General features: G+C 35.9%; 1 protein-coding gene across 5 annotated transcripts in view; it reads left to right on the top strand.

Annotated features, from left to right (window-relative positions):
* Positions 1-18,252, top strand: part of gab1 (GRB2-associated binding protein 1) — a 123,686-nt gene extending 105,434 nt beyond the window's left edge. For 2 of the 5 annotated variants that reach the window (XM_056457869.1, XM_056457896.1), the window contains 5 exons: positions 650-733; positions 8,589-8,682; positions 9,205-9,328; positions 11,983-12,108; positions 16,391-18,252. In XM_056457869.1, the coding sequence (XP_056313844.1) occupies positions 650-733; positions 8,589-8,682; positions 9,205-9,328; positions 11,983-12,108; positions 16,391-16,546 (584 nt within the window). In that variant the 3' untranslated portion in view covers positions 16,547-18,252. Of the gene's footprint in view, positions 1-649; positions 734-8,588; positions 8,683-9,204; positions 9,329-9,963; positions 10,040-11,982; positions 12,109-16,390 lie in introns of all 5 variants that reach the window. The other 3 variants (XM_056457886.1, XM_056457905.1, XM_056457878.1) reach the window with 2 other exon arrangements.
* The last annotated feature ends 368 nt before the right edge of the window (positions 18,253-18,620 follow it).

Here is an 18,620-nt window from a genome sequence, read left to right as displayed (position 1 = left end):
GCTTTGTGTCCTGTTATGTTTGTCCTCTCTTATTATGATAATTGCCTGTTGTATATTAGCTTTATAGCTAAACCTACATTTGTAATATCTGTTCTCTATAGTAAATCTCTTTCTATTTCTAACTTTTGACCAAAACCTTTACCTTTTTTCAGTCTATAGATGTTATTATGCAATGATTCAGTGTTTTTTGGACTGCCGCTTAATTGTGGCCATCATCACTGTTGTGTTGTGATATTTTCTTGTGGCAGCTACATGCGTACAGCAAGAAAAAAAGTGTTGGTTTAATTTTTCTAATTTTGCAAAGACATCGCTGAACCCTTCTGTCTGACTGAACCACATGCTGTCGTGTCGTCGGTTGGTGTGAATGCTTTACTCACCCACGTGTGTGTGTCTGTTTAACCCTGTGCATGTCTCGCTCAAGTCCGTCTTTGTGGGGAAGCCTTGTTCATCGCATGTCTAAAATGCATGAAGAGTTGTTGCCATGGCAGCAGCCCAACACGTATCTGTGCGGCGAGAGAGAGAGGAGGCACAAGTGATGGAGGTGGCCTTGATTGCGCTCAGTTGCATGGGTGTGAAGTTTAGAAGAAAAGACAAGAGCGATCCTTTCATAGAAGACATGTAACAAAGAAGTTTTCTCTCACCAATTCAGGTCAGAGCCCTAAAATAAACAGAGCAGTCGGTCTTGAGCGGACTGACTCCCAAACCATAGGTGAATTCTCAAGACGGCGTAAGGGTACGTACCTCGACAGAATGCTACAAATCACTGTCTACTTCAACTCTGAGGTGTCAGGCTTGTGAAGCTTTCAACAAGCTCTGATTGTGAATAACATTGTTTATTACAACAAATCATAAAACTGAGAACAAATCATTAACTCTGGCTTTCAATGCATGTCTGACAATTTGCGAGACCATATAAGATGTAAGTGGAATATGGCTTTTTTTCCACACAAGAAAAATTACATTGTAATTTAGGATTAGAACTATTTTCCATTGCTACAAGTGTGATATTTCATTTAAACAAACATAAAGCACAAGTGTAAAAATAAATAAGAAGCTTCCATTTTATGTGCAGAACAACTTTCTTCCTCCATTCATTTCTTAAGTTGACATTTCAAAATCTGTACAAAAACTTCTATTAGTAATTCAGAAAGATCACTTTATGACTAGTAAAGAAGGGGTGCTAATTTGAATAATGAAGGGTTATATCAAGGGAGTTTGATTACCTTGCATTCATTCTTCAATTCATCCCCATCTTCATATTAAAGCATTAGTGTACATGCTCACTACAGAAACACATTCATAAGCCAACGGTAGATTCCAGAGGAACTGTTCAAGGTAAACCAAGTTATGGACGGCAAATGGCCCTTCTGTTTAAAATCATCACAATTTTCAAACAGGCAATATCTTTTTAAATGAACTTCATATAATAAATATGGCAAGCGGTTTTGACATTTAATTAAAAACTCATACTAGTATCTATTTTCATGTTACTAGTGCTTATTTTTAGATACTAGTATCTTTTCCATTAAATACTAGTACTTATTAGATACGAGTGCTTATTCATTAGATACTAGTGCTTACTCATTAGACACTAGTTCTTTTTATTAGATACTAGTACTCATTCATTAGGTACTAGTACTTATTAAAAAGATACTAGGACTTATGTATTATATGCTAGGACTTATTCATAAGATACTAGTGCTCGTTCATTAGATACTAATGCCTATTCTTTAGATACTAGTGCTTTATAAAAATATACTAGTGCTTACTCATTGGACACTAGTTCATTAGATACTGATTCTTATAAAATAGATACTAGCTCTTATTTATTAGATACCAGTACTTATTTTAAAAGTGACTAGTAACTATTCAAATTTAAAAAATTCTATTGATTTCTAAGGGATCTGCCATTGAGATATCAACTTTTCAGTGTTACTAATGAGTGAGTACTAGTATCTAATAAAAAAAACTAGTGTCTACTGACTATGCACTAGTATATTTTTATAAAGCACTAGTATCTAAATAATAGGCACTAGTATCTAATGAATAAGCACTAGTATCTAATGAGTAAGTATTAGTACTTAATGGAAAAGATACTTGTATCTAAAAAAATAGGTACTAGTAAATTGAAAATAGATAGTTGATTAAATGTCAAAAAGGCTTGCCATATAATAATTATTTATTAATTGATTATTTATTTAGTCTCAATCTAAACCAGGGCTGCTCAACCCTGCTCCTGGAGATCTGCCGACCTGGAGAGTTCACTTCCAGCCCCGATCAAACACTCCTGAACCAATTAATTAGGACCTAAACAGTACTTGATAATTACAGGAAGGTGTGTTTGATATGGGTTGGAACTGAAACCTGCAGTACAGTAGATCTCCTGGAACAGGGTTGGTGAGCCCTGACCTATATCATTCATAATGTATATATGTATTTGTATATATGTATATGAACAAGAAGTAATTCTACCAGAAATATGCTGTAGTCAATATCGGTCCACCAATTTATTATTATTATATATTTTTTTTGCATGAGCATGACTGGCATGATGTTATTTCATAGTAAATAAGCGTTTTAATCAAATTAAAATGCAATTGAATGTAACACTTTACAATAAAGTCTCAATAAGAACCATTAGTTGTCATTAATAATAATCGTTAGATCTTTCTTTAAATTAGCAGTGAGAAATCACCTTTTAATAGTGATGTTGTAGTTAATAATAAAAATGCAACTGAATTTTAATAGTTATTCGCTCAATTTATTAACATGATTACAACTTTTTTAATGTGTTATTAGGCATTAAGATATTAACATCAGCTAAGATTACTAAATTATTTTGTAGTTGTCATTACACTGTCTTTAGTAAAATAAACTGACGTTAACAAATGAAGCCTTACTGTACAAAATCAACAAACAAAAGGCTTATAAAAAACGTACTGTAGTAGACGTAAGCCAGATTAACATGGGAAAAATACAAATCACTCATTAAGCGTTTGGTGCTGTGATAAACACCAATGTCAATACGACGATGTGAATAAAGGGCATTCTAAACCTTTATTAAATCATTATTCACCGTATTTTTAAATGTCCAGCATATGTATAGTATAATCAGAACTCAAATGATTGAGAATATACTCCCCAATTCCAAACCTTGACTATGTGGACGTAACCAATCAAACACATTTCATTTCCTGTTGTGTGTGAAGGAACTTGGATTTGCATTCAAATAATTTCAGAGCTGATGCCGTTGTGTAGACATTACAGATTTTTTCCCTCAATGTTTTTAGCTTTGTTTTTTAAACCAATTAATCCAATGAATTTGTGGTAGTTGTGGTTCCCTGGTACTGTTGGAGTGATGCTTGTGCTTGGTGGAGGGAAGTTAACACACTTGAAAACCAGCAACAACTAACTGATTAACATCTGACACTCAGTCATCAGTGTCTCTACAAACACTTACTGTTGAATTGCTCACTGACCTCACAAGTCATAAACATTACAAACACTTAACCAATACACTTGCTGAAGCTTTTCTGAGTCATATTGACAAGAGCTAACAGTAGGCGGATGAATCGTATTGTGGCTAACAGTTTCAAGGGCAATTCTGGTGTCTGGCTAAATCTTTGTTCTGCTTTTACTACACTCGTATTTAAAAGTTTGGGGGTATACATAGAAATATAGAGTCCCAACACACACAGGTGCATTTATTTGGTCATGATGCCGAGAATAGACCAGATTCCAGTTAAATAGAGTAGACTAGAATAGGATGAAAAGAATTGGATAGAATAGTATGGACTGGAGTTGAATGGAATTTTTATTGCCATTGTTTTGAAACAAAGAATGACTGTTTAGCAAGTCACAAGCATAATGGACCTTTTTCATATTTCCGGATGTCTCATCAGTGGAAGTCATCATAGTTTGGTAAGCTTGGAGCACAGTGAATGGGAGAGTACAAACTTTTATCTATCTATCTATCTATCTATCTATCTATCTATCTATCTATCTATCTATCTATCTATCTATCTATCTATCTATCTATCTATCTATCTATCTATCTATCTATCTATCTATCTATCTATCTATCTATCTATCTATCTATCTATCTATCTATCTATCTATCTATCTATCTATCTATCTATCTATCTATCTATCTATCTATCTATCTATCTATCTATCTATCTATCTATCTATCTATCTATCTATCTATCTATCTATCTATCTATCTATCTATCTATCTATCTATCTATCTATCTATCTATCTATCTATCTATCTATCTATCTATCTATCTATCTATCTATCTATCTATCTATCTATCTATCTATCTATCTATCTATCTATCTATCTATCTATCTATCTATCTATCTATCTATCTATCTATCTATCTATCTATCTATCTATCTATCTATCTATCTATCTATCTATCTATCTATCTATCTATCTATCTATCTATCTATCTATCTATCTATCTATCTATCTATCTATCTATCTATCTATCTATCTATCTATCTATCTATCTATCTATCTATCTATCTATCTATCTATCTATCTATCTATCTATCTATCTATCTATCTATCTATCTATCTATCTATCTATCTATCTATCTATCTATCTATCTATCTATCTATCTATCTATCTATCTATCTATCTATCTATCTATCTATCTATCTATCTATCTATCTATCTATCTATCTATCTATCTATCTATCTCAAACAATAAAAGAAAAACTCAATGATAGTGTTACGATTGTGAACGGCAGACAGAAAAGACATTAGAAACACCTCACATAACCTGTAATTAGTTTTTGTTTGTTTGTTTTGCAATTTGATGCAAAGATGATAAAAAACCAAGTATAGCCAACACTATAAAATGCTGGGTTCCACACAATCAATTTGTGTTTCGACAATATAAAGGAATTAAGTTAACTTATTAGTTTACAAATGTAAGTGGATTGAACATGAAACAATTAAGTTGTCCCCCCCAAAAAAACTCAAGAATTGTGATGTTTCAGCTCATTTTAAATAAGTAATTTAAACAAACAGCACACATCCTTTTTTTTTAGTTAAGTACATACATACGTTTAAAAAATAAATTCATATATTAAAAACTTTCAAGGATTTAAGATGCTTATGACTGTTAAACATGTCATAACCGTTTTGTGAAAAGGCTCCATAGATCAATATAAATAGATCCAATTAAAATAAAAAATATACAAGATAAGAGGCATTCTAGAGTTGAATATATACAATGATTAGTGCAAGATATTGGCGTGCAAACTGGAGCAAATTAAACAATAGCAAAAGTGCCAAATACGTTGCCATCCTGATTTCACCAAGTAGGACATGTTGCTGGATTAACATCGATGTTGATCCTGGAACAACATTCCAATCAGCCAATCACACTTGAGGGATACTTTTACAGTTTATGGTAAGTTTAGGCTTACGGTTAGGTTTATGCACTTCTACATGATTGTTATCCAACTATTATTCCCCTCTTATTTTGGGAATAATTTACAGTTATGGTTGGGTTTAGAGGTAGGAAATAGGCATGGATTACATACAAAAATGATGTTCCAGGATCAGCATAGATTTTATTCTAGGATCGTATTGACTTTAGCAAAATCATGACATGCCAAATACATGCTACATCTAAATAATAAACATAAATGTAACTGTATAAGATTTGTTTAAACATATAATACATTGGTTTATTGTTCAGTAGTGTTGTATTGAGAAATTAAATTACAATTCAACAATAATACATTTTAATACATATATTTTTAAATGTATTTTAAGGTATTAGTGGCCATTTCTTTATTTCAAACTGCCAAGCTCAAGAGACTGTGGGATTAATATGCAGTGCTGCATGTTAAATGTTATTTAAATCAAATCCAAAGATGGCTATAATGTTTAAAAAAGAAATGCTATTATTTTAGGTTAAGTAAGAATCAGAATTATTATGTTTATTATGTTATATTTATCTAGATATTTATTATATTGTTATTTATCTAGATTAGATTTCTTATTTTTGAATTGTCTCTTGATTTTGAATTGACTGCTTAGCAAAAATGTATATTTTACGCAACAAACAAGCAATTTTCTGTGATTGTCATTAGAAGCAAAAATGCATGTGTGTCTGCATTGAGATCACAATTTTTTTATATTAATCATGCAGCTGTACTGTGCAGAATTGAAACATTATTTATATTTACTTATAATAATTAGTTTTTTGCTAAAATGTGGCTTATGCATTAATTTCCATTTTTAATTTTAATCTCCCTCAAGCAACAGTATGCACTTAAAAAGTTCAGTCAGGGTCTTGAGTTGTATACCAGTCTGTGCGCTCTTCCCTCACACACTGGCACCAGCTGGTGAGTGTTTCTGCCAGCTACAGCTACTACACAGTTGCCAGAATCGGTGCTTCTCAATTCAGCAATTTCAGACCAGTTGCGATTACTGAATCGGATAATGCTTAATGCTTAGACAAGAGGCTAGGAAATGGGTTTGATTATCATGGGTTTGATTTATCAACTGATTTGCTCCTTGTTTGGCAGTAGCCTAGCTTTACGTTTCATTTTTTCCCCCTGTGGTATAAAGTCATCCAGAACACCACTTTTTTTTAAGCCCTGGTAAATAAGCATTTCACTAGCAATTCAAGCATTTGTACTTTAGAAGTGGAGTGGAGCTAGTATCTGCTTTTTGTTCATAAAAACCCTGCCCAGGGATGGCATAATTTTTACACTCCTAACTCTGATTAGATGCTTACCTGTGCCTCATATTATGGCACAATATGGTATTTCACACTTGAAATATTGAACCCTCAGTCATTCCAAACTAGAGCTGTGCGAAATTGGAAAAAACCGACATTGCAATATTTTGTATTTCTGTGATAAATAGCGATATCAATATAATTTCACAACATGACTTGAGTAACTATTTGGAAAGAATTCACAATTTTACATTGATTGGGATGATTTTGTAGGGGAGTACATCTGCATGAAAATATATATTGAAAATGTATATAAAAAAAAAAACATGCCCAGTTTTATGGTTTTTGGAGGATTAATACAATATTGAGGTAAAGACTACCTTAAAACTATCAAATTTAAAATAACACTATAGACTTCAAAGCAGCAAACTTTATAATTTCTTGTTCTCAAATGGTTTAAATTTGCTTTAAAGCCACTCTTACAGTTAATTATAATCCCATCTCAACATTGCACATCATGTGATGTCACTATTGTAGATACACACGTTGCGATATCAATGCTGAAATTATATCTTGTGCAGACCTATTCTAACCATGGTAAATGGAATCCTGACTTTTCCTGTTTTATATTTGACACTTATTCTTTACCAGGCGTTAACAATTAATCTTGAGTGTTCTTAAGATAATGCGTTACACTGATTATGGTCAATATTTGCATATTTGAGTTTTCATTGTCATTGGATGAATGCAGTTTGTGAACTGTTTACCTGCTTTCTAAAGATATATACTGCAAACTATACTATTAAGCATTTTTTTCTGAATTGATCTTTCTTAAATATGAAGGTAAGAAATAAATGGCCTCTTCACACTAAAATATCTGTTAAAAAGTGGCATGGTTTTTTTTTTATGTGTATAAAAATCAATGTTAACATTTGTTTAAATTTTATATGTGAAACATTATTTTTTACCTATGGTTGATAATGATGATTACCCGGCGTTAAATGCCGTGTAAAAATCCCTGCTTTGTTGTATAAGCAGCATTCTGCATTTGAGAGGATCTCAAAATCTCAAATGTTTACAGAACCTGTCAAATGTAAATGTTTTATTCGTACTTTTATACTCCGAAAAGATCATTCCAGAAAAAAACTTAAATGGCAGTATATAAGATGATGTGCTACGCTAGGCTTTATGTAAAATAATCACAAGCTGTTGTTAGCCCATAAAGCACGGGTTTCTGGAGGGCCGCAGCTCTGCACAGTTGAGTTCCAACCCTAATTAAACACACCTGATCAAAGTAATCAAGTCCTTCAGGCTTGTTTGAAACCTACAGGTAAGTATGTTGGAGCAGGGTCGAAACCAAACTATGCAGAGCTGCGGTCCTGCAGGAATTGGAATTGACACATGTGCCATAAAGCAGAAAAAGAGCAATGAATGAAACCTGATTCAACTTACGTTGGTTTAATATGACCAGCAGTAACAATTTTAACAAGTTTAAACAAGTTTCTTCTTGACCCACTAAGAAATAGGGTGCTTGTTTACTAGTTATTTCCTCTTTGCTACTGCTGTATACTTTAGAGCAAATATCGCCCTCTACTGGATGAGTGGTTCCATTTGCCATTGTGGGCTTACTCAAATTATTAGTGTGTTTGTCTGTATGTATTAATACATCTTATTCACTTTTTGAACTGAACAACCCTCCTAAATTTTATGCAGATTTCAGTGTTTTCCTCTGCTTCGTTCACATCAATTACTTCACTTTTATAATTATATTGATAATTTAAAACAGTAGTTATTACAATAGTCATGTAATAGACCAAACATTTGCTTTGTACACTCTTATTTGAAATGTTTTTCAGCATTGAACTGTGCTTTTGTTGCAGTTAAGCCAGCCCCTTTGGAGATCAAGCCTTTATCTGAATGGGAGGAGTATACAGCACCGGTCCGATCGCCCGTCACCAGGTCCTTCACGAGGGAGTAAGTGTCTGTCAGGCATGTTTGCTCTGAAACAGAAACGTTATTTAAGCATGGTTCTGCATGGCCTCCACACAACAGACTCCACGGGCTAAATAACTAATCATTCATGCATTTCTCTAGTCTTGTCCTAACATCCCATAATAGTACAACAGTAGTGTTGATAGTATAACGTCGTCATTAAATTGTGCTCGTAAGTAAATCGACTGTCATCACTGCTTAACGTCACATAATAGAAAAGCAGTAGTGATGGCAGTCCAGTAATGCCTTGAATTTTGTTCTTGCATTATTAATTGAGTTGTTGTACAGTGTGTGCCACATGGCCCATGTTTTTGGAAGTGTGTGTTGAGATTTAGATTTTTATGACTGCCAGTGTGTGTTTTGGATTCCACAATATTAGCCAAGGAGTTCCAACTCAGACCATGCATTAATCTAGAAATCTAGAGTGTGTGTTTTTGTTCTGTGTGTGTGTGTGTGAGTGTTTGTTTGTATGAGCGGTAGTGTAAATGTTGTCCTGCTGCTCAGCCCTTCTAGGTTTACTGCGGCCCCCAGACCGTCCTCGGGGCAAAGCACTGCCTCCAGCAGCGACTCGGACGAGTGTGATGAGAATTATGTAACCATGCAGGCTAATATGTCTTCAGATGAACCAGTATGTAAAAACAAAAAATAACACCACAGCAATTGTTCCACTCAATGATAAATATACATAATTCATGCCTTCATATATATATATATATTCAGTTTCTTCCCTATTTATTGAATTATTAGGGACCAAGACTAGATTGAGAATTAAATAATACAGGAGGGTGGTATTTCTGTCTGTCACCAGACTGAATAGAAGGACCCCTCACTGCTTTTCCAACTTTTAACTCATCCCCCTCAACCAGGTTTCCTTCAGTTTCTGTCTGTCTTTAATTTCTACTGCTTTCTTTGAAGGGCCTGAAGTCTTGCTGTGTCATCTTTGTGTTTCATTTTGTGATTTTTAATTATTTTAATGCTCCATTTCCTTGATATGCCTTTTCTGCATGCTTTTGTTTGCTAGTATAACACTAACATTACAAGCTAATGGTAACACTGCACAGTGTGTCGCTGATGCGCTGCCATCACTTGGGAGAGTCTTTTCTCTTCTTCTTTTCGGTTTCTCATTCTCTGCATTCTTTTGTCTGGCTCATCTGAGTCTTGCATTTTTCATTTCGAGTTACTCTGCTTTCCTTTGCCATTCATTTCCTGTTTACTCTTTGATTTTTCTGCTCCTCCTCTTCCTCTTGTTCCTCCGTCCCGTAGAGAGGAGTCCTTCTACTGTACAGTTCCCATCACTCCTATAAAGAGAGAAGTGTCAGGTCTAGACCACCTGGATGAGGTGAGCAGGGTTGAGGAAGTGGACTGAACTCCATGTGTGTTTTACCAAAAACAACTAAAAACTTATGTAGAGGCAATTTTTTGGGGCTTTTATTTTATTTTGTTTATATTTTATTATTTTAAAATGCGTGGAACCTACATTTCTTACATGGAGTTATACTTGTATGAAGCCTTTGAGTGTAGATGAATTTCTAGATTTTTCTAGAATTCAAAGATGATTCATTATTAATGATTGTATTGTCTTTAAATCTGTTAATCGTGTATGGCACATCACAGTCACTTGATGATTTGGTTTGTACTGAGTTAGTGAATAATGCAGAGTGAAATAATGCTTGATATAGACTCACCGGCCACTTTATTAGGTACACCTTACTGGTACTGTGTTGGACCCCCTTTTTGCCTTCTGAACTGCCTTAATCCTTCGTGGCATAGATTCAACAAGGTTCTGGAAATATTCCTCAGAGATTTTGAACCAAATTGACATGATAGCATCATGCAGTTGCTGTAGATTTGTCGGCTGCACATCCATGATGCAAATCTCCCATTCCACCACATCCAAAAGGTGCTCTATTGGATTGATATCTGTTGGCTGTGGAGGCCATTTGAGTACAATGAAACCAGTCTGAGATGATTTGCGCTTTATGACATGGCGCGTTATCCTGCTGGAGGTAGCCATCAGAAGATGTGTACACTGTGGTCACAAAAAGGATGGACATGGTCAGCAACAATGCTCAGGTAGGCTGTGGTGATGACACAATGCTCAATTGGTACTAATGAGCCAAAGTGTGCCAAGAAAATGTCCCCCACACCATTACACCACCATCATCAACCTGAACCATTGATACAAGGCAGGATGGATCCATGCTTTCATGTTGTTGATGCCAAATTCTGACCCTACCATCTGAATGTCGCAGCAGAAATTGACAATCTTCTGTTGTCATATTTGGCTAAGCCTGTGTGAATTGTAGCCTCAGTTTCCTGTTCTAAGCTGACAGGAATGGCACCCGGTGTGGTCTTCTGCTGCTGTAGCCCATCCATCTCAAGGTTGAGTGTGTTGTGCATTCAGAGACGCTCTTTTGCATACCTCGGTTGTAACAAGTGGTGATCAGCTGCAACCAGTCGAGTCATTCTCCTCTGACCTCTGGCATCAACAATGCATTTGCGCACACAGAACTGTCGCTCACTGGATATTTTCTCTTTTTCAGACCATTCTCTGTAAACCCTAGAGACGGATGAGCGTGTCCCAGTAGATCAGCAGTTTCTGAAATACTCAGACCAGCCCGTCTGGCACCAACAACCATGCCACGTTTAAAGTCACTTAAATCACCTTTCTTCCCCATTCTGATGCTCAGTTTAAACAGCTTGAACATGTCTAGATGCCTAAATGTATTGAGGTGCTGATTAGAAATTTGCGTTTAACGAGCAGTTGGACAGGTGTACCTAATAAAATGGCCGGTGAGTGTATATAGGAAAAACTACATCTATTAGATTGATTTCTCATAACCATGGGAAATTTTTGAAAGAATCTCACAAGCAACACTTTTATTGGTTGAATTGATATCTTTAATTTTTGAGACTAACAGAGCATTGTTTTGAATCACCTAGATGAATATTAAATGAATTATGAAGATCTTAGGTCAGTTTGGGTTCAGGAAGACATGTTTCTCTCTGCATATTTTGCAGATGATTATGATACTGTGTCCAAAGCTCAGTACAGATGTAATCATCGGAGTGAGTGTTGGGTGAAGGACTGCATGTCGATCGCTAGATTAGATACTTGAACATTTCAGACTGTTGACTTACATCACCTAGTAGCATTGTTGTAGATTAATATACCAGTAGCATACATCTTTTAACTGTTTCTGATTACAACACTGACCACTGACATGGTTATCATAATCAACCTTTTTTGTAATTATTGTTATTATTTTTTTAATTTCTCAGAACAAGTTAGGAGCACCAATGAATGCTGATGGAGGTGGCAGTCCCATGGTGAAACCCAAAGGAGACAAGCAGGTGGAGTACCTAGACCTCGACTTAGACCCTGGGAAATCAACTCCACCTCGAAAGGTAAGATATACATCGGGTGCTACCTAGCTCCTGAGGTCAATCATCAGTAGGTCGTGGGCATGAATTCGGGTACTGGTAAGGGCAGTTATGTGCTTGGTGCACCATACATTGAGACACACTGAGTGATCCTCATTTTACATCATCAAAACTGGAATTTATAAACAACAGCGGAACTAATCACTTTCATATATTCACTAGGTTTTTCAAAGAACATTATAGGAATTTGTCTTAATTATATAGCAGGAACATTTAAACCATTAAACAATTGTAAATATTTGATAAATTTGTTCCAACCATGTCAATTCATGTTAAAAATAATTAACTAATATTTGAATAATAAATAATTCTATTCAGAAAAAACATCTCTCGTATGTCATTGTTAGATGATTTGGTTCATGTGATTCATATTTCACGCAATGTTAGACTTTTCAGGGTGCAAACGATTCAGTGCACTGAAAGATTTTTGCGATTGAGGTAGCTATTAAAATCTAATCTTGATCTAAAATAGCTGTGCGGGATGCCAGAACAATGCAATGATAACCACAATTTTAGTTATCGCAATCTGTTCAGACATTAATTTATGGAATTCAGTCCTTTTATTTGATTGTGGTTGTCACTACTACAGCTTTACAGTTTGTATGTATCTGTGTTTATATATCTTTTTCGAGAGAGTTATTTTTTATCTTTATATATGATCGGGTGTGTGCATGTGTGCTGCTGTTTGCACATGGCTATCTCTGTCAAACAAATACAATTTTAAATATTAGGTCAGGTCAGGAAATGTTGAGACTGTCAGATTCTGATGATTTTCTCACCACAGTGATCTGCACATCACAGACAGACCTCTCATTTTAGTAGTGTTTGTGCTTAAAGTGTGGAAGTGATGAACAAAAGACCCAGCTACCTGTGCTTCAAATTGACAGCTAATTACACAAAAGACAACAGGCGATTATAGTTCATTTAAGTAAAGGTTTTTTAGCTTTAGCTTTTTAAATAAAGGTTTGCTAAGACAATTTAACATTGGGAAAACAAAAAATTGTAATCGTTCATTAAAATGGGCACTATGATATGCAGGACAGATGTTAAGATAATTAAATCAATTGAAACCTTGACAATAGTGTCTTCATGCCAATGTCTTCAGGCCAATTTATACTTCTGTATTGAGTGCACAAGGTAGGTCCAGCGTAGCCTTTGTACACTGGCATACCCTGACACGCACCTCTCAAAAAATGTAACTGCACACAGTCGTCAATCGACTGATTGGTCGGGTTGGTAGTGGTGATGAGTGTGGGCGGGGCCATGAGCAGTGCGAGCAGAGCGAAGCCAGTGGTGTGAGTGTCTAACAAGTGTCAAGTCCCTTGGAGGAGCTCCAGATGGATACTTTTAGGTTGTGTTTACTTTGATTAAAGTTTGTGCAGGTTCCCGCCTCTTTCTTACTTGAAAGAGATTGATTTTGAGCTACTCCTGCAGTTGCATTGCATGCATTTTTGGTGTAAACACAAAACACCAGCAAAAAATCAATACAGTGGAACATGGAAATCCCACTGCTCACTAGTGTTTAGGAAGAGTCATTGCCAGAGCAGCACATACAGAACATACAATGAAGTCAGCTTCGAGCAAGGTATATGCACCCTGGGGTATGGTGATCATTCAGTGCAGAAGTATAAATCTGCCATTAGTTTCTGCTGTTGTTGCTTTCGCTTGCAAAATTAAAGTCCCCAAGAAATCAAAACAAACCATATGATTTTGTTAGCTCACATTGTTAGTTTTGTGGTGAACATTCATCTGTGCATGTCATTAAAAAAAAAAACTATGCCCTTCTAATTAAAATCTGAAAATGCACTTCCTGTTTTTATTTTTAATTTTTAAGTTAAATAGTCAGATTATGTATATCTTAGGAATTGGCCGTGGCTAACATATTTAACCACATGGCTCCAACTGTCAAACAACAAACAGAAATGGTGAGGAGGAGTCTGTTAGTTTGTAATAACTCTTCTAAAACTCCCTTACCAATCTTTCTGAATGAAATGTCTACTTTATTACATCCATTCAGCCTGCAGTAGAAAAAACAAGCCATGCCCACTGTTTTCTCATTCAATATTTAGTTTTTCTAGGAACTGCATCACAATACGAAGAAGAAAAAAAAAAACGGTCGCAGCTTCTGGTTCATGTTGACTTTAAAGGGCACATAGTTTTTTATGATTTAATATTAATATTATGGTTCTTCTGAGTGTGCCAGTTTAGGTTCAGTTCAAAACACAATTCAGATTTTTCTGTTATAATGTGTCATTTTAGGGGCGTGTACACAGCTCGCTGTTTTAGGGGTGTGTTGCTTCATATGAAAATTAGTTTCAAATTCCCGCCCAACGTAACAAGGGGGCGGAGCCAATGGCTCCCCCGCTCTGTGTTTGCAACAGACAGGCAGACAGAGAGAAGCAAGCAGCATGAATGAGAGAACCAGCATTCAGCCGTACATGTAAGCCTCGGACACAGACCAAGCAGAGAGTACACAATCATTTGTGTCTTTGTATAGTTTTACAGCCAACTGTGTGCTAGTTTAAAGTTCCGAGCGTGTACACCGACACTAATAACCACGCACACTGAATTAACTTTGACTGAGACACCGGATGACACGCTTAGAGCTGCAACACGGAACACCAGACATGGAGATTCACATGTTATTTAAAATGAAGCTATTCAGATGGAGCGCTGTGGCGCGGCAGAAACATGAAGTGTCCCGAATCCTAGCTGGGCGCCGCGGACAGCCGCCGACTTGAAGCTCCGTTGTGTGTACCCTGATAGAAACCTATGTTTAGAATTCTAAAATGCATGGCGCTGCGCGTCGCCGAGCGGCGCTTCTGTTGTGCGACCTGCAGGCAAGTTCATTATTTTATTTCCAATGGAGCGACACTCACGTAAGGGAAAGGCGCAGGTGCACCTAGTTAAGATCACACTCACGGGGAGCTTCTGTGACCTCGAGAAATGCAAACAGCTGAAGTTTAAGATAGACACAATGGAAAGTACTAGTTTGCAAACCTACCTACAAACAAACTAAGTTACAAACAATAATTCCGATTACATTGCTCATGTGATGAATGCTGATCTTGTGTTGAGCCCAATGATCCTTTCATCTAAAAACAGAGCAAGGGTGTTCCTTTAGTAGTGAAATCGCTTTGACTCACACGCTGAAAATGGCGGACGTGAAACGACAAACTGAGGATTAGGTGACTCGTGCCTGTCAATCAATATTGGTGGCCGGGGGGACCACACTACTACGTCAAGTTGCGGTCCATCTAAAAACCGATCTAATTGGTCCATCGTTTTTATGTTGTTAAGTTGAAAAAAAGGACTGGGTGTGTTTATATCACCCCAATATGATGGTCTATACACTCTACTTACACACATGTCTGTCCAAACAGCTTGAAAAGTAGATTTTTCACCACAGGTGCCCTTTAAGTTGTTAAAATTAGTAAACTTACTATTTTGTAGTTATCTGTTCAAAAAACTAAACAACATTTATTAAATGAAATTAATAAGTCAGTCAGAGTTGTGTTAATATTTCTTAAAGTTTGTTAAAAAATAAATAAATAAATATAAAAAGTGCCTCTCTCCTATTTGAGAAAAAAAGAAAAACAGAAAGTCCCTGCTACACTTAGGCATGGGATGATAACCGTTTTCAAGGTATACCGTTTTTAAAACCATCAAAAATTTTTGTTATACCGTTCCTAAGATATGTGTTCGATTTTTCCTTTTTTCTTTTTTTAGGACAACCATATCTCCAGCAAAAAGATATACAAAGATGCCGTTTTAAATTGTAAAAAAAAAATCTGTGTTTTTAAATCAGATGAAGACAGCACAAGTCAATAATTCATTTGAATGATTTGATCTGACATGTTTACTGCTTCAAAATATTTTAAATCTTTCTCAAAATAAAATATATTGTGTTTAAAGGGGAAAAGTGTTTGTTTTATACCGGACATTTTAAAAGAATATATTTTAAAGCAGTTATCACAATACCATAGAACCATTATATTTTTATCCAAGGTTTATCATACTGTCAGAATTTTATACTGGCTCATGCCTAGCTACACTCAAACATTCAATTGTTGATTTGGTTTAATCCACGTTGTTGTTAGCCAAGTTGCATCACTTTGCATGAAAATTGGGCAAAATCAATTCTTCATGAACCGAACCTGATGGCAAGTTCCTATAACAGAATTCCAGTGCCACTATTTTTGTCATCGCTCTATTTTTAACTTTCATTCATTTCTTCATCTTACAGAAGAAGAGTAACGGGACTGGTATTTCTGCATCAGACGAGCGTGTGGACTATGTGCTGGTGGATCAGCAGCGAACGCAAGCACTGAAAAGCACCCGTGAGGCCTGGAGTGATGGACGGCAGTCGACAGAGGACACCCCCACCAAAGGGGCCAAATGACATCCATCTCTTCTGCTTGGTCAGGACTCGTGGGAGACCCAGGAACGGAGGACACCGCACAAGCTCTGAACCTCCTATCTGGCCCTCCACATTTGATTTTAGATACAGCTGCCTGACAGCGTCTAGGTCACAGCTCCCAGATCAGCTAGTTTACACTGCTTCCTGCTAGACGACAGCACCCACGCAGGGGAGAGCTGGTCCCAGGGATCCTCACCAATAAGCTGACAGACTCAAAAGTATGGACACTGCACAGGGGCTGAAGAACTCGCCAAGCCGCTTCGGCTGAAAGCCCAGTGAAAATGATGCTAAACAGAAGCAGGTATTATTCATACACACTGCCCACCACATGTTTTTTTATTTGGATATCATTTTCTCCCATTGTGGTATCAAAGCACATTATTCCAATGACTTGGGGTACATCAGGTCTGTCCTCAAGTAATGTTCCATGTTCACAAAACTGCCAAGTCGAGGATGTTTTAGATGCCTAAAGCGTTCATTTGTGTATAGTTTCTTGATAATCTGAAACCAGTAGACATCTAGGTTTCAAAATGTTCCATTAGTTTTCTTCTTTTGGCCTCAAGTGTAATTTGGTAGTGCAATCAAAAGGTGTTGAGTTTGCTTGAACTGCAAATCTACTTAAGGTGACAGAGTTAGTTTGTTTAAAAAAAAAAAAAAAGATTTTCGTTGGCGTTTAAGACAGCAGGCAGACTGTATAAAGTGTTATGTACATGAATAAAAGTGTCCTTTATTTGTATCTTAATATTCAGTGTGTTAAGGCTAAGATGTGGATTCTGCAGGATAGAAGTCTACACGGTCTGAGATGGTATCAGAAACTATGAAATATTATCGGTGGAATCAGGAACTGTGATAGTTTTTATTAGAGAAGAGAATTCTCTGTTGTTGTTGTTGTTGTTTTGTGTGTGTTTTATGTTTTTATTTTGGCTCCTTTCTCTTTTTTTCAAAGCAAGGTATCAATTTACAGAAGCGCTGAGGTCAGGTACTCACTGAAAGGTTGAACAGATTTCATATATTTTATTCTGCAGCTTTGGATGACATCTTAAGCGTTGCAGTTTGTATGTTCTCGTAGAAACCTTATGAATTTGCTCACGATGCAAGATATTATTACAAAGGCTTTGTGCTGTATGAGATCATGCCTTCGTGGAAAGGAGGAAAAGTCGGTCAAGTAGTTTCAGGTATTTTATTTTGTCTCTGTGTTGACTGGTCTATCAATGCGTTTTATTGCCACTTCAATAATTTATTTCAAATAGAGTCCACGGCTCTTGAAGACTAATTGCCTTACTGTTGCAACTTTATTATTTTTTTTCCAAATGATGTAAATATGATCCGTTCACTGATTTTTAGCTCATGTCAGAACGCATCTATTCAGAATACATCAGCATAGAAGTCTACTGTGTGTGTGTAAAATAAAAATAAAAAAGCTCTACTAACTACCGTTCTTAAGCCAAGAAGACAGCTGCGGTGTATCAGAACATCGGTGGCTTCTGCTGTATATATCCATACAGGCTCATCAAGCATGTCTTTAGATTCAAAGCTGTGCCTATATTGTTTCCCGTCTACTCAAATCCGTTTTTCTTTTGTCTTTTTTTTTTCTTTGAGTTCTCAGACCCTGATGCTTTATATCTTTTTTAATGAATCTGAAAGAAATGTACATTTGAAAATAAACTCAATAAAATGATACTTCAGGAGATTACTGCTGACATTGCAACTTATGGGACTTGTGATTTTTATTGATTAACTGCTTTCAGTTATTGAGGTTATTATGGGCCAGATTTGCTAAACAGGACAAGCAAGCATGAGAACATACTTCTATACAATATATTCAAATTATAGATTTCAAATTAAAAACTATTAAAATTCCTTAAAAGATGTGTGTATGTATATATGTGAATGTACAGTTGAAGTCAGAATTATTAGCCCCTCTGTTTATTTTTTCCCCTAATTGCTGTTTAACGGAGAGATTTTTTTCAACACATTTCTAAACATAATAGTTTTAATAACTCATTTCTAATAACTGATTTCTTTTATCTTTGCCATGATGACAGTAAATAATATT

The sequence above is a fragment of the Danio aesculapii genome, chromosome 1 (genome assembly GCF_903798145.1).
Source record: "Danio aesculapii chromosome 1, fDanAes4.1, whole genome shotgun sequence".
Taxonomy (NCBI): Eukaryota; Metazoa; Chordata; class Actinopteri; order Cypriniformes; family Danionidae; genus Danio; species Danio aesculapii.
This window is presented reverse-complemented; position numbering and strand designations above follow the sequence as displayed.